Source organism: Nanorana parkeri, unplaced genomic scaffold (assembly GCF_000935625.1).
Source record: "Nanorana parkeri isolate BGI_ZX_2015 unplaced genomic scaffold, ASM93562v1 scaffold969, whole genome shotgun sequence".
NCBI lineage: Eukaryota > Metazoa > Chordata > Amphibia > Anura > Dicroglossidae > Nanorana > Nanorana parkeri.
In genome coordinates, this window is record NW_017307237.1 from 627471 (window position 1) to 641538 (window position 14068).

General features: G+C 38.6%; 1 protein-coding gene and 1 long non-coding RNA gene across 12 annotated transcripts in view; one reads left to right on the forward strand and one right to left on the reverse strand.

Annotated features, from left to right (window-relative positions):
* LOC108795461 (protocadherin gamma-A4-like) overlaps window positions 1–14068 on the forward strand; it is a 290173-nt gene that overhangs the window by 260639 nt on the left and 15466 nt on the right. Inside the window, exon 1 of one of the 11 annotated variants that reach the window (XM_018566714.1) lies at window positions 7110–7248. The exons of 8 other annotated variants lie outside the window; for them this stretch is intronic. In XM_018566714.1, the coding sequence (XP_018422216.1) occupies window positions 7210–7248 (39 nt within the window). In that variant the 5' untranslated portion in view covers window positions 7110–7209. Of the gene's footprint in view, window positions 1–7109; window positions 7249–10470; window positions 13128–14068 lie in introns of those variants that run through there. 2 more of the 11 variants (XM_018566707.1, XM_018566716.1) reach the window with 2 other exon arrangements.
* Window positions 10136–14068, reverse strand: part of LOC108795465 — a 19968-nt gene continuing 16035 nt past the window's right edge. The window contains exon 3 of the long non-coding RNA XR_001941755.1: window positions 10136–10148. This is a non-coding gene — a long non-coding RNA (uncharacterized LOC108795465). The remainder of the gene's footprint in view (window positions 10149–14068) is intronic.

Consider the following 14068-nt stretch of genomic DNA (forward strand, 5'->3'; position numbering starts at 1 on the left):
CATATAATACAGATTATGTTATAGTTATGTTAGCAGAAGTTCCATCTGAGTTTAATGGGAATACAGTGAGATTCATAATGACAGAAGGTATATTACCAAGCAATGCCATTAGAGAAAAACTGTAAATTTGTATCCTGGCTCGCAGACATTTATTCAATTTTTTCACAGCGCACCGGATGTCACCTCAGGTCACCGCATGGCAGTGCAGTGCACCGTTCTGCTGTGCAGGGCCCTAAAGTTAGTGTGTGCATACCTCCGATAAAGTTTTTAAAAAGGTGTAAACAGCATCAGCTCTAGCAGTGTGCAATGCAGCGCACACTGTCAGAGCTGTCGCATAACACTAGATCGCCTGCTAAAAGGCAGCATTTTAGCGGATAGGCTAGTGTGAATGGGCCCTTAGCAACATGAAAAGGCTAATGCATTAAAGTGTACATTGGTTAATAGCAGCGGAGGTTACAAGTATTGCTATACTATGGGGTCTATTCACTATGCTGCCGAGCGCAGCCGAGTGAATGACCGATCAGAAGTGAAGTGAGTCGAACACTGTTCGGCTATTCACTTCAGGCTGGTACGGCTGATTTCAGCCGTACATCGGCTGAAATCCGCCGTACATCGGCCTGCTTCGTGTGGCTTCGTGTCGGCCGAACATGCTCAGCATGTTCGGCCGACCCGAAGTGCAGAAGGAGACGATTGTGCGGAGCTAGCAGTGACAGCTAGCTCCGCCCAATAGTTTCCTATTGTCCGGCAGCTCTGCTACTGTAAAAAAGTTAAAAAAGTTAAAAAAAACTCTCCCGGGCACTCTGGGAGCCCCCCGCTCCCGGCAGCCAAGTAGAGAAACAATGCCGTGTCTTTTTTATTATTATTCTGACACGAGCGATGTCAGAATAGAAAAAAAAATGTCTCCCATTAAAAAGCATTGGGACATTACTATTGGCTATTTCAATTTGCAATAACTATGGCCAGATCCCTCGGCAGCTTCGTGAATAGACCCCTATAAGCCACATACACGAATAGAGAAGTAAAACTATGCAAAGTGCTTTCAGATACAGTTTTTGTTTATTTAATGACAATTATGTTGAGATAAATTCTGTTTGATTGCTCTTTTTTCTTGTCTTTTGCTCTTTGGTTTCTAGAATAAACTCAAAAATATGAAAACTAACACCCCAAAACACTAATAATTAGAGGTTCAGCAAAATGTAAATTTCAAAAACGAAACCGAAATTAAAAAAAATTGTCAGGCCGAAACCGAAAATGTTTTTTATTTTAATTTTTTCACATTTTTTCAATATTTTATTTTTATTTATTTTTTATAAACTTTCTTAAATGTATTTATTTTTATTTATTAATTCATTTTTTTTTAAATACCGGTATTTTTTTTTTTTACTTTACTTTCAGGGGCTTCAGGAAAATATCAGGGGTCTGAATAGACCCCTGATATTTCCCTTTTAAAATAGAAAAAGAGATTGAGAACACAGAGTCCTCAATTTCTTTTTCTGCAGCCCCCTGTTATCAATGAACAGGAATCCTCTATGAGTGTTCCTGTTCATTCGTAACTTGAGAACATTGTGTGTTTACTATAACTACAACTATGAATGAACAGGAGGTGATGTAGATCACTCCCATTCATTCATAATTGAGGATATAGTAAGTATAACATGTCCTCAATTATCACTGACCGCTGAGTGTTTGCACTCACTCTCCTCTCTGACACGATATCACAGGAGGCTGGGCGTGGCAGTGCAGGGAGGAGAGCTCAGCCTCCTGTGACAGCGCGGCCTTTCTCCACGCACACACACCGCTCTGCTGGACTGTGATAGGAGGCTGAGCGGTGTGGGAGGAGAGACGCCGGCCGCTCACAGCACTCTCCTCCCACAGCGCTCGGCCGGCTGTCACACTTTCTCTCCTCCCCGCTGGGACTCATAGCAGCGCCCAGCGGGGAGGAAAGAAAGCAGGGATGCTTTCTTTCAGGAAAATGGCACTTTCAGCATTTAGCCAAAAGTGCAATTTTCGGCCGATATGTTTCGGCGGCCGATATATCAGTGCATTCCTACTAATAATAATAATACAAATTTTAAAGTGACACTAAACTCAGAAATTAAATCTTAAAAATACTTGACTATTAACAAAAATGTACCTTATTTGTGTATCACTCAGCCGATGTGAGGATCTACAGCCGAGTGATACACAAATAAGATACATTTTTCGCGCGCCCCCTAGCGGCATTCGGCTATTCACTAGAAAAATGGCCTGGATGGGAAGGGGGTTTAACACCGCGGATGTCAACTGGTTAAGTAATATCTGGGTTAGTAATGGCATTTGGTGCACACATGGTGGCTTTTTATGCTTTGTGGCTATTGAGGAAAGTATTTAAATGAAAGTGTTAGTGCCCAGGGTTAAACAGTAGCAAAAATTGCACAATGAGTTAATAAACAATGATGGTAATTGTAGCATGCATGGGCACCACTTAGAGCTTTTAGACAAGCCCTTGTAAAGGCTTGTTGTGCATTAAAATACAGGGAGATGCATGCTTGATGTGTTTTCATGCATTTATGCACGCTCATTGAGGTCCATGGGGCTAAAAATGCACCATAAGACGCACCTGCATCTTTCCAAAAAAAATCACACTGCATCATTTTGCATAAGTGTGAATGGCCAATAAAATAATGGGGTCTATTAACGAAGCAGCCGAAGGTTCTAGCCGTACCTTCGGCCGATCCTTTGGCTAGCTTCGGCCCCAGGACCCCTTTGGTTCAGTAGAACCGAAGGGCTGCTGTACGGGCTATAGTGAATAGAACTCCCGAACTTGGCCGAGCGGCTCAGTCGAGCCGAACGCATATACCTCGGCTCGGCTGAGCCGCGTTGAAAGCCGAAGCTGGCCGACAGCCTGCTTCTGACAGCAGGGTGGAGCCAGCCATGGTCTTACGGCTGGCTCCGGCCACTTGCAGAGAGATCAGCATCCATGGTTATAAGCTAACCAGGGACACTGATCTCCAGACAGCCTAACTCACCCGGGCGCTCCGGGAGTCTCCCGCTCCCGGCTGCCCAGGAGCGAAACACTGCTTTTTCTTTTCTTTTCTTTTTTATTCTGATACGGAGCCGTGTCAGAATAGAAAAAAAAACATTTCACCATAGGAATGCATTGCTAGATTCCTATTGGCTATTTCAATTTGCAATAGCCAATAGCAAACTAGCTATTGCACCTGCCCTCTGCTGCAGTTCTCTATCAGGTCCCCACTAGTGATTGACAGCAGCAGAGGGCGGGTACAATAGCTATTTGCTATTGGCTATTGCAAATTGAAATAGCCAATAGGAATCTAGCAATGCATTCCTATGGCCAAATTTTTTAATTCTTTTTTTTGACGGCAGCAGAACTGCCGACCAATAGAAAACTGTTGGGCGGAGCAAGCTGGCATTGCTAGCTCCGCACAATCGTTTTCTATTTTTATTTTTCTACTTTTTAAACTATTTTTCTAAAACTTAGTGAATAGACCCCAATGTGTTTTCCATTGCTGTGAATTTCAACGCCATGCCACTGTGGCAGATGCATGATAGATCACACAAGTGTGAACGGGAGCTAAAAGAACATATTTGCAAGTGTTGCTGGGTGTAGTAATGGGCAGAACAGTGACTCTGTTGTTAACAGTGTTGTTTTGCAGCTCTGAAGCTCCGGGAAGGTTGAAACATTAGATTGCAAGCTCTTAAGGGGGCTTGAGCTGATGTCAATGTTTGCATTTAGTTCATAAATGCTGAATAAATATTTACAATGAGCATAAAACTAAAGGTGTACATAAAAAGTAAAAGTTATATGTAGTTGGCACTAAATCAATAGGAAATTGGGTCTTTATTACTTTTTTTAAAAATACTTTTAGACTCATTTGTTTGCATGTGTTTGTGTACTGTCCATCTAAATGAAAATACCCTCTGTGACTATAGATTCTTTGACATGCAGTGTACAAAGCATCATTCCCTTTTCCGACATTTAATGTAAATTTCTGTTATAGAATTTCTTCAACACGCTGAAAAATATCAGCAGCCAATCATTCAGACCTTTGTTGATGACAAAAGCTTGCTTTTGGTGGTTGGTTAACATTTGCACCACTTATATATGGCTACATTTCCTAGTCGCAAAACCACAAATTTGTTCTTGAATTAATAGGGTTTGTTTATTTTAACACCGAGCAAAGAACTGCTCTAGACTGCTTAGGGCAGTATTGTGCTTATGGAGCTTTTCTTTTTTTGATAGTCATCTGTGTGATCAGACATACTGGAGCTACTAATGGTAGAAGGTCACATCTGGCTGCTTATATTCCGAGAAGGGGGATGGTATACACAGTTCAATAATGCACACTGCAACTGAAGTGCAATATTGCATTATTTATAGAACTGGAAGTGCTTAAAGTCATTTCCATTTGCTCATAAATCTATACGATTGTGCATGTAGTTTATAATAATTGTGTTTTTCTGTATGTTTAATGATATGATTAATTGCTTGTTTATTTATCCAGGAATAGACTAAGAAAATAAAGAATGGTATCAGGTGTAATGTCTCATGATAGTGTAATCATTTCACTAAGTTGAGTTGAGTTAAAACTTGCTGTGAAATTGTTATTCACAGCAAGTTTTAAAGTGGACTTTTACCCATATCTTTAAAATAACAACAAACACACCTTTAGAAATGTTTAGTAATAATAATCCATAAACACATACTTCTAGATATTTGCAGGCTTTGTATTCTTTGCATACCTTATTTCTTTTGCAGTCTTCTGGCATTGGCCATGTTTACTAAGGGCAGATTACTAGCTCTCCTTTTACTTCCTGGATTTCTGGTGCATGTGACTAGGACATGTGACAAGGACATGTGACCATGCGCATCATTTTAGGGGAGGAAAATGCCTTTCCCTGAGATCTCCTGAGATTACAGATGAGATTTCCCAGCAATGCTCTGCTGATGACAAGGCAATGCCAGTGTGCATTGCTTTGGCAAACTGAAGTAATTTTGCCCTTTCAAAGCAGGAATTGAATGCTCTGCAAGTGTATTTATTTCAAAATCACAGCATTTTACACCTGACATGTCTATGTTATGATTAGTCATCATACATAGAGGAATGCATTGGTAGAATTTGATTTTTCAGTGTAACGGTCCGCTTTAACTTAACTCAGCTTTACTAACCCAGCTCTTGTTCTTGCTAGCACAGGAAAGCATAAGAACCTATTTTGGGGTATACATGCTGTCCTCAAATTTCCCCTTCCTTCACACCTTTCTCACGCCAGGTCTCACCCTCCCATAAACAGAGACTGATTTACTAAGAAAGTTGAAAACGTTTATTCAAATACTTTAATTATCCAACCATGTGAAACACAAATCCTTGTTTATTTATTTAATCTGCAAATGATTGAGTGAATCTTCGCTCCATTTTAAGAGGGAACATTCTCAACAGCTTTAGTAAATCAGCCTTAAAGTATAATTGGGACAAGAAAAATGTAAAGTGCATTTCCACTCTTGCAGCCCAATTGGGATAATAACTACTTTATATTTGTTACATGTTCTCATTCACATAGCATAGCATAAAAATGTAATGTGGAGGGGGTGTTGTGGAGTGATGTTTAATATAATTAACCCGGTCTGTACTGTGCTGGCAGATTTCATTATCAGCTGTAAACTAGATTTGAACACCATGAGGGGAATTTATCAACTTTGGAGCAGATGAAATCTGCAGCATATGTGCACTGCAACCAATCAGCTTCTATCTTTCATTTTCAAATCTTAACTGGACAAACCTATTTCAAGACTTGTGTTCTGCATTTCATGTTGATGAATCTTTAAAAATAAACTGTCCCTCAAATATGTCCCTTATCTGCATATTGCCATCTATTCTAAGTAATAGAACCTGCTTATAGAGTATTATGTATAACTCTGCTTCAAAGACACAAGGCAAGAAATAATGTAAAAATATATTTTTTAGGTATGCTGTATGAATGAGAATGCACCAAACATTGAGTAGGGTTTTTTCACTTTATATTGCAAAGGTGGAAAAAAGTTTAGGTGGAATTGTTTTTTTTTGACTGGTTGGCAGTAAAAGGTGATCTGTAGTTTGCCCATGTCAGGAATATTAGCAGGTTAATGCTACTGTATAAGGTGTAACGTACATGTGCTTACCTCCCACGTCACTCTATCTTCACTTCAATTACCTTAATCGTGTGCTGGTTGTCATAAAAGTTGATCTGATCGCAGTATTGATTTATGCAAAACATATACTGTGTTTGTGTGGCATCTCAATTATTAAACAAATACTGTCATATTTAGTTATGGAAGTGTCCAATTGTTTTTAGAGTCTTTTAGAAGATTCAAATTATAGTTAAAAAAATTTCCTACGAATGAATAAACTAAGAAATTCATAACATGTTATCACTCATTGCAATCTGTCAGACACACTGGCAATTATTCTATGTATCACATAAGACTATTCATAAATGTTGTTTCTTCTGTTGAGAGTTAATAGGAATGTCATATTTTTGTTTGTGGCTAAAACTAGTAATACTGGTGTAACTGGTGTAGGAGCTTGTGGTGGCTTTTTGTAGGATAATTCCATTGTGTGTGAGTGCATTTTTAAAAGCTTACAATTTTCCACAAGGACATCAGTGCATAACCTTGCATACATCTAATCATTGGGAGCTCATGTAATTTATAGCAGATGAATTATGTTGTCAATGTAGAGCACTGCAATGAGACTGTGTGAGGACTATTAGGTGTATTGGCATGCACTTTGCTACTTAATAATATTAAGATGGTCCAGTTGGTATAAAACAAAGTTACCTCCATTCTCTAGGTCTTTTTTGGTTTGCTGTTTTTGGTTTGTGTGTACAAATTAAATTGTAGTCCTTACGTTGACGACTTGTATCATATCAAAATCAAAGGAAATGAAGAGGAAGTAGTTATTGGAATTGTTGTTTTATTGCCCTCAAGACACAAAGGTATGAGGTTGCCCCTGTCATTTAGTTTTTCATCACTAGATGGCAGCAAAATTTCTTCTGATGAAAGCTGTTTGTAATACATTGTCCGCTAGTAACACACTAAAGTGACAGCCAGCCAGGAAACCAGATCTGCCAAGCACATTAGCAAAGACAGAGCTGCTTTACTCTCTTCTACACTGCGCTCTAAACTTATTGGCCTTTGTCACATTATCACTCTACACGTCGAAATCTCTGAGAATGGAACAGAAGAGAGCTCACCATTCCTGGCGCTGGCAAGTAATGGGTTTATTCTTTGTTTGTATGAGGAACTTTGCTTCTGCACAACTAAAGTATACTTTACTGGAAGAATCCGAGCCTGGGAGTTTAGTAGGCAATGTTGCTAGGGACCTGGGATTAAACACAGCAGGGATTTCTGAGCGAGGACTGCAGCTGGGATCTGAACAAAGCCAGCAATATTTTGCACTGAATCTGGAAAGTGGAACACTTATAACGAAGCACAGAATCGACAGAGAAATGCTGTGTAGCAACAGCCCTGAGTGTGTTCTGCCTGTGGAGATTGTTCTAATAAAGCCTTTGGAACTGTATCGCCTGGAGGTGGAGATTCTGGATATAAATGACAACTCTCCTGTTTTTCAAAACACAAGACGTACTATAAAAGTAACAGAATTTGCTGCTGTCGGTTCTAGATTTCCCCTAGAAAGAGCTCAGGATCCAGATGTGGGAATCAACTCTGTCACCTCCTACCAATTAGAAGAGAACCAGTATTTTTCTTTAATTGTACAGAATCGTAAAAATGATAGGCCTGCTCCAGTACTTGTATTAGAAAAAGCCTTAGACAGGGAACAGCAAGCAGAGCACATGTTGGTTCTGACTGCTCTTGATGGTGGCAATCCAGCTAGATCTGGGACTATGGTCATTTCCGTTATTGTACTGGATAACAATGACAATGCTCCTGTGTTTGACAATACTTTCTATAAAATAAATGTGAAAGAAAATGCACCATTAAATTATCTTGTAATAAAACTAAATGCAACAGATAAAGATGAAGGTGTCAATGGTGAGGTCAGCTATTACTTTGAGGATATCTCCTCAGAAGACATTCGCAATGTCTTTAGCTTGGATCATCAGACAGGAGAAATACGAGTTAAAGAACACATAGATTTTGAAAAACAACGTTCATATGAGATCTCTGTCAAGGCTCTTGATCATGGAGTTCCAGCAATGGAAGGACATTGTGCTATTCAAGTAGATATTGAAGATATGAATGACAACGTACCTGAAATTATTATCTCATCATTAGTGTCTTCCATTCCTGAAGATAGCCCAGTTGGGACCACAGTGGGGCTTTTAAGGGTAAAAGACCAAGACACAGGTAAAAATGGTGAAGTACAGCTGGAGATATCTCCGGATCTTCCATTTTCTATTACAAATGTTCTAAATCACTATTCCTTAGTCACAAATGCATTACTTGACAGAGAACGTTCTAGTCAATACACCATTCAACTCACAGCAACAGATATGGGAATGCCTCAACTTACAACACAAACTGTATTTAATATAACAGTTTCAGATATTAATGATAATGCTCCAATTTTTGAAAGATCAGTCATGTACGTTGAGATCAAAGAAAACAATAAACCAGGGGCATTACTGTGTGCTGTCACTGCTTCTGACAAAGATGAAGAAGAAAATGCTCATATCACCTACTCTATTATTAACAGCCTTATCAATGGTTCCCCTGCACTGTCTTTTATTTATATGGACACACAAAATGGAAATATTTTTGCCCAGCAATCATTTGATTATGAACTTGCACAGGTTTTACAGTTTACCATCAGAGCAGAGGATTCTGGGATTCCAAAACTTGCATCTAACATTACAGTGTATCTTCACATTGTTGATGAGAATGATAATCATCCTTCAATTTTATACCCAGCAAACTCAAGACATGCTCCAGCACAGCAGCTGGTCCCCAGATCTCTTCCTGCAGCTTCCTTGGTAACCAAAGTTGTAGCAGTGGATGGTGACTCTGGATACAATGCCTGGCTCACTTACAACATAGCAAAAGCAACAGATCTATCTTTATTTAAAATTGCTCCTCACACAGGAGAGATCAGAATGGCTCGAAGTTTCTTAGAGACAGATTCACCTGTACAAAACCTGTGCATTGTGGTAAAGGATAACGGAAACCCTTCATTGTCATCTACAGCAACGCTTTTTATTTCTGCTGAGGACGGATCCTCTAAAGAAAGTCACCATTCAAAAGATTTATTTGCTGACACCAAACAAAATCCCAGCATCACAATGTATCTTATCATAGCACTGGTTTCTGTTAGTGTAGTTTCAGTTGTTACATTAGTTATTTTGTTGCTGAAATGTGTCAGGAGTAAGAATCAAATGGCTGACCCAGATCTAAATCAATATATAGGTCCATCACAAAAAACTCTACAGTTGAATTATAACAGCACTCTGAGATATGTAGAAGTTCCTGTTGTGGTTGGTGATCAGCACTCTAAGACTGGCTGCTCCTCAGATATTAATAGGGATACTTTATATATGATGAAATCACTGAATTTCCCCCAGTTGAAGCAGCTAGTCAATGAGAGTGAAGATGCTGTATCTGGAGAGTTTACTTGGAGAGGTCCAGCACAAGTGAGATAGAAATTAATTTGTCCTTTTAGTGGTCTTCTGTTTACCTAGCTATTAAAGCTAGCTCATTTAAGTCACTTTTATTATATCACAGACAAAGGTGCTTTATGTTGTTTAAAGTGCTTTGTGTATTTATATATGTACAATTTGTAGAGACTTACAGTATCATGTAAACAGTATGATAGTATTTCCAGATATATTTTATTTGTCATTGCCAATTTTCTTTAACATTCTGAGACAGAAATCAAGAGTTAAAGGTGGGAGTGCACACTGTTGACTGCACTTCCAATGTAACTTGCTATGTTGTATATGTGATAAGTAAGTTTGACCTAGCTCTGCTTTGTGCCTTCAGACTTGTAATGATGCTCTCCAGTAGGGGGCATGATATTTCCCATTCACCAGCAATAATGTTTATTGTGATGTTTGATCATAGAACGTACTGTACGTATCTGTTAAAACTACGGTTGTGTTGCCAAAATAGCAAACTAGTTTACAAACAAACCTGTTCACTTTGTAAAAGAAAAGCACTTCTTATTTTAGTAAAACGGGTTACTGAACTAGCGTAACAATGGTCAAAAGTGGTCCTATGGCTGAACATAAAGATGTATGCTGCCTGTGTATTATGGCTGCTGTGCTGGCCTAATATATTACAGATTTGTGTAGACGTAGGTCATTAATCATAGTATGCTTTAGTAAAACAACTGCAGTGATGTCATTACCAGATACTTGCCAGAATGCTGAAAACATTTTAATAATATTTAAAGCTCCAGTACTTAAGAAAGCACAAACTTTATTTATTTAAATGAACAAAACATTTAGAATTCCTCTGACCAAGAGGTGGCAGAATAATCTGTACAGCTAGGAGTAACTTGTAAAACTTCTATTTCTGCTGTGTGGGTTACCCTCCTCACTAAGTCTTCGCTGAGAGATCTGCTTCCCCACATTCTCTAGTAACAGAATGCACAGCTGACATTACAGTGTAAACCCCGTAGATATTTCAAACACAGTTCAGATGGATATGCACATTTGTAAAGGCGTGTGTAACGGGACATATGAATGTACATTGGAGAAAAAGCATTTAAGCTATGGGTATCCAAATATCTACTGAGACTTGGACATGGCAAATTGTCATTTTATTTCTGTGCTGTACCCGGGATACAGCCTCGGAGACTCTTCATTATGCTCTGATGGAGGAAGCAGAATCAGGGACGTTAATTGGTAATGTAGCAAAAGATGTGGGTATACCGGTAGTCGCTGTCTTTGAACGCAGAATGCAACTGAGGTTGACAGGAAGCAGCCAGTATTTTGCTGTGGATCAGCAAAGCGGAAACGTAACTTTAGCCAAAACAGTAGATCGGGAAAATGTGTGTGGATCTAAGTTACACTGTGTATTAGCTGCAGAAGTAGTTCTTGAAAATCCATTAGAACTCCATAGATTAGAAGTTGAGATTTTAGATATAAACGATCATTCTCCCACATTCTCAACATCTGAACAGGTGATACAAATCACAGAGTTCCTTGCTTATCCTGGTGCCAGAGTTCCTTTAGAAGAAGCATATGATCTTGATTCAGGTATCAATGGGGTAAGACAATATAATTTGAGTGCAAGCTCTTATTTTTCATTGTCTGCAAGACGCCACAAGGATGGTGTACCTAGTCCAGAGCTGGTCATAGAAAAGGCATTAGACAGAGAAGAAAGAGGAAGCCATCATCTTATACTTACAGCTTTTGATGGTGGTAGTCCACCACAATCTGGAATATCACAAATCACTATCATTATTCTGGATTTTAATGATAATGCTCCTGTGTTTAGTCAAGGTTCCTATAAAATTAACTTACCAGAGAATGCTCCCTTGAACACTGTAGTAGTGCAGCTTAATGCAACAGATTTGGATGAGGGGCTCAACGCTGAAGTAGAATATGCTTTTGATAGTCGAACACCAGTCTCCCACAGACAGTTGTTTTCTTTAAATCCAGTCACAGGGGTCATAAGTACAAATGCTACATTAGACTTTGAAAGTGCTAAAAACTATGAGTTAACTGTCAAAGCTAAAGACAAAGGGACACCACAAATGGAAGGTAGCTGTCTTCTTCAGATAGAGATTGGTGACGTCAATGATAACTTGCCAGAGATTCTACTTACTTCTCTGTTGGGTCAGATTCCAGAGGATACAAATGTTGGAACAACTATTGGACTTTTCTCTGTGACTGACCTGGATTCCGGGAAAAATGGAGAAGTTAAGGTCTTCGTATCACCAGATTTGCCTTTTGAAATTAAATCATTTAAAGATCACTATGCTCTAACTGTACATGAACCCCTTGACAGAGAAAAGACTGCTCGGTATGAAATTATTTTGACTGTTGTGGACAAGGGGTCACCTGCTTTATCTTCACAAACAACAATAATGGTCAATATATCTGATACTAATGATAACCCGCCGTTGTTTTTGAACCACTATTTAAACGCATACATTCCTGAAAACAATGAACCTGGTCATTGGCTTTATACAGTGTCAGCCTGTGATCCAGATGAGGGGAACAATGCAATTCTAACCTATTCTATTGCTGAAAAACAGCTTTTTGGTTTGCCTATTTCATCATTTGTATCTATCAACCCAGTAAGTGGAGATATTCATGCCCAGTGCTCATTTGATTATGAACAAATTCATGTCTTAGAAATCATTGTTCAAGTTGGGGATTCTGGAGACCCAAGACTATCGTCCAATACAACTGTGTTTGTTTTTATTGGGGATACAAATGACAACTCTCCTAATTTGTTATATCCTAAGTATACAGGAGATTCAACCACCAATCTAAAACTATCAAAGGCCGTGCCAGTGGGTTACCTGGTAACCAAACTATCTGCAGTGGACTTAGATTCTGGTGATAATGCCTGGCTATCATACAAGTTTGTGGAATCTTCCGATAACTTTATGTTTAACTTATCCACTCACTCTGGAGAAATAAGAACTGTTCGAAGTTTCTTACTAGCTGATGATTACCTGCAGAAACTTGTGCTTGCTATCAGTGACAATGGCAAGCCATCTTTGTCACTTACAGTTACAGTAGTCGTATCATTAGACAGCATCTCAGAAAATGCAACACCTAATGTCTATAATTTCTTTTCTGCAAACAGGACTGACATAACTTTGTACCTCATTATTTCTTTGGTCATCATTAGTCTGGCGTGTCTTATAACATTTGTTCTGTTGGTGGTGAAATGTTATAAAAAAGAATTGTATTTGTGCCAGTATCCTTGTTGGTTTTTACATCAGTCAAATTCTGAACACTGTCCTCAAACATTCCAGCCAACACTTGGCTTCAATATGGATGGAACACTAAAGTACATGGAGATCAGGCTGGATTCCTCCAATCCAGAAAGTCAGTGTTACAGAACATACTTTTCTCACTCTGACAACATTAATCTAACTCTTCTGAAGCCTCAAACGTTTTCTCCAGTGAAAGAAGAAACATTAGGAAATACTAGCTTAAGAGATCCCATGGAGGTGAGAAAATTATCATTTGTGTTTATGTGTACACATATATTTAGTTAATACATCATGGCAAGCTTGTAATTAACATATCCATTGTGTTTACTTGATGGCACACACATGGAAATTGATAATGGTTCTCTTATACATTATTTTGTCTCAGTAAAGCATACTGGACATTTGAATTACATTTCTTGCATCAGCCATGGATGTATATTGAGACTCTTAGCTGAATGTAATCTTTTAGCTTCAGGGAGCTCTTGACAGGCATTATATATTGATACTTTGGTCTATGGTGCCTGTGATTTCAGCATGTCTTACCATGTCTCTTATTTATTCCTCTACTGTTGTAAAAAGGAAAATAAATCTGCAGTAGGAATTATTTCACTTTGTGTCCTCTTTTCACCTCTATCTTATCACCATTGCTTCTAACTGATGTTGAACCAGTATTAAACATGGGTCATTGTTAAGGTTAAGCCATGGCCTTAACGCAGTACACAGTGCATGCAGGGCAACCTTAGCTTAGGTACATTAGGTAGTTGGCATCACCTATCTTTTTTTTTTCTGGGCAGAGATGTCAGTGTGATCAAACTTGTTTAGAAATTGTAGGTAAGGAAAGGGAGGGGCGCTGCGTATATCAGAGTCTAGCTGTTTCCTCAGTACTGTACTACTGTAGCTGTTTTCATTACCTCCAGTGTTTTAGACATTTTGTATGTGCTTAGTCAGGCTAGTGGAATGAATGTAACATTCTGGCAGACTATTGAATAACTTTTTATACAGCTGTTGCACTTATGAAAATCTTTTTTGGGAATCATTCTTATTGCATTATATGAACTTACAATTACTAATTTGATAAATGTTTATTTCTTTTTGTGAGAGTTACAGTTACCATTTAGATTATTTAATTGTTATTGCCTACAATACAATGTACTGAGATATAAATATATATTTATATA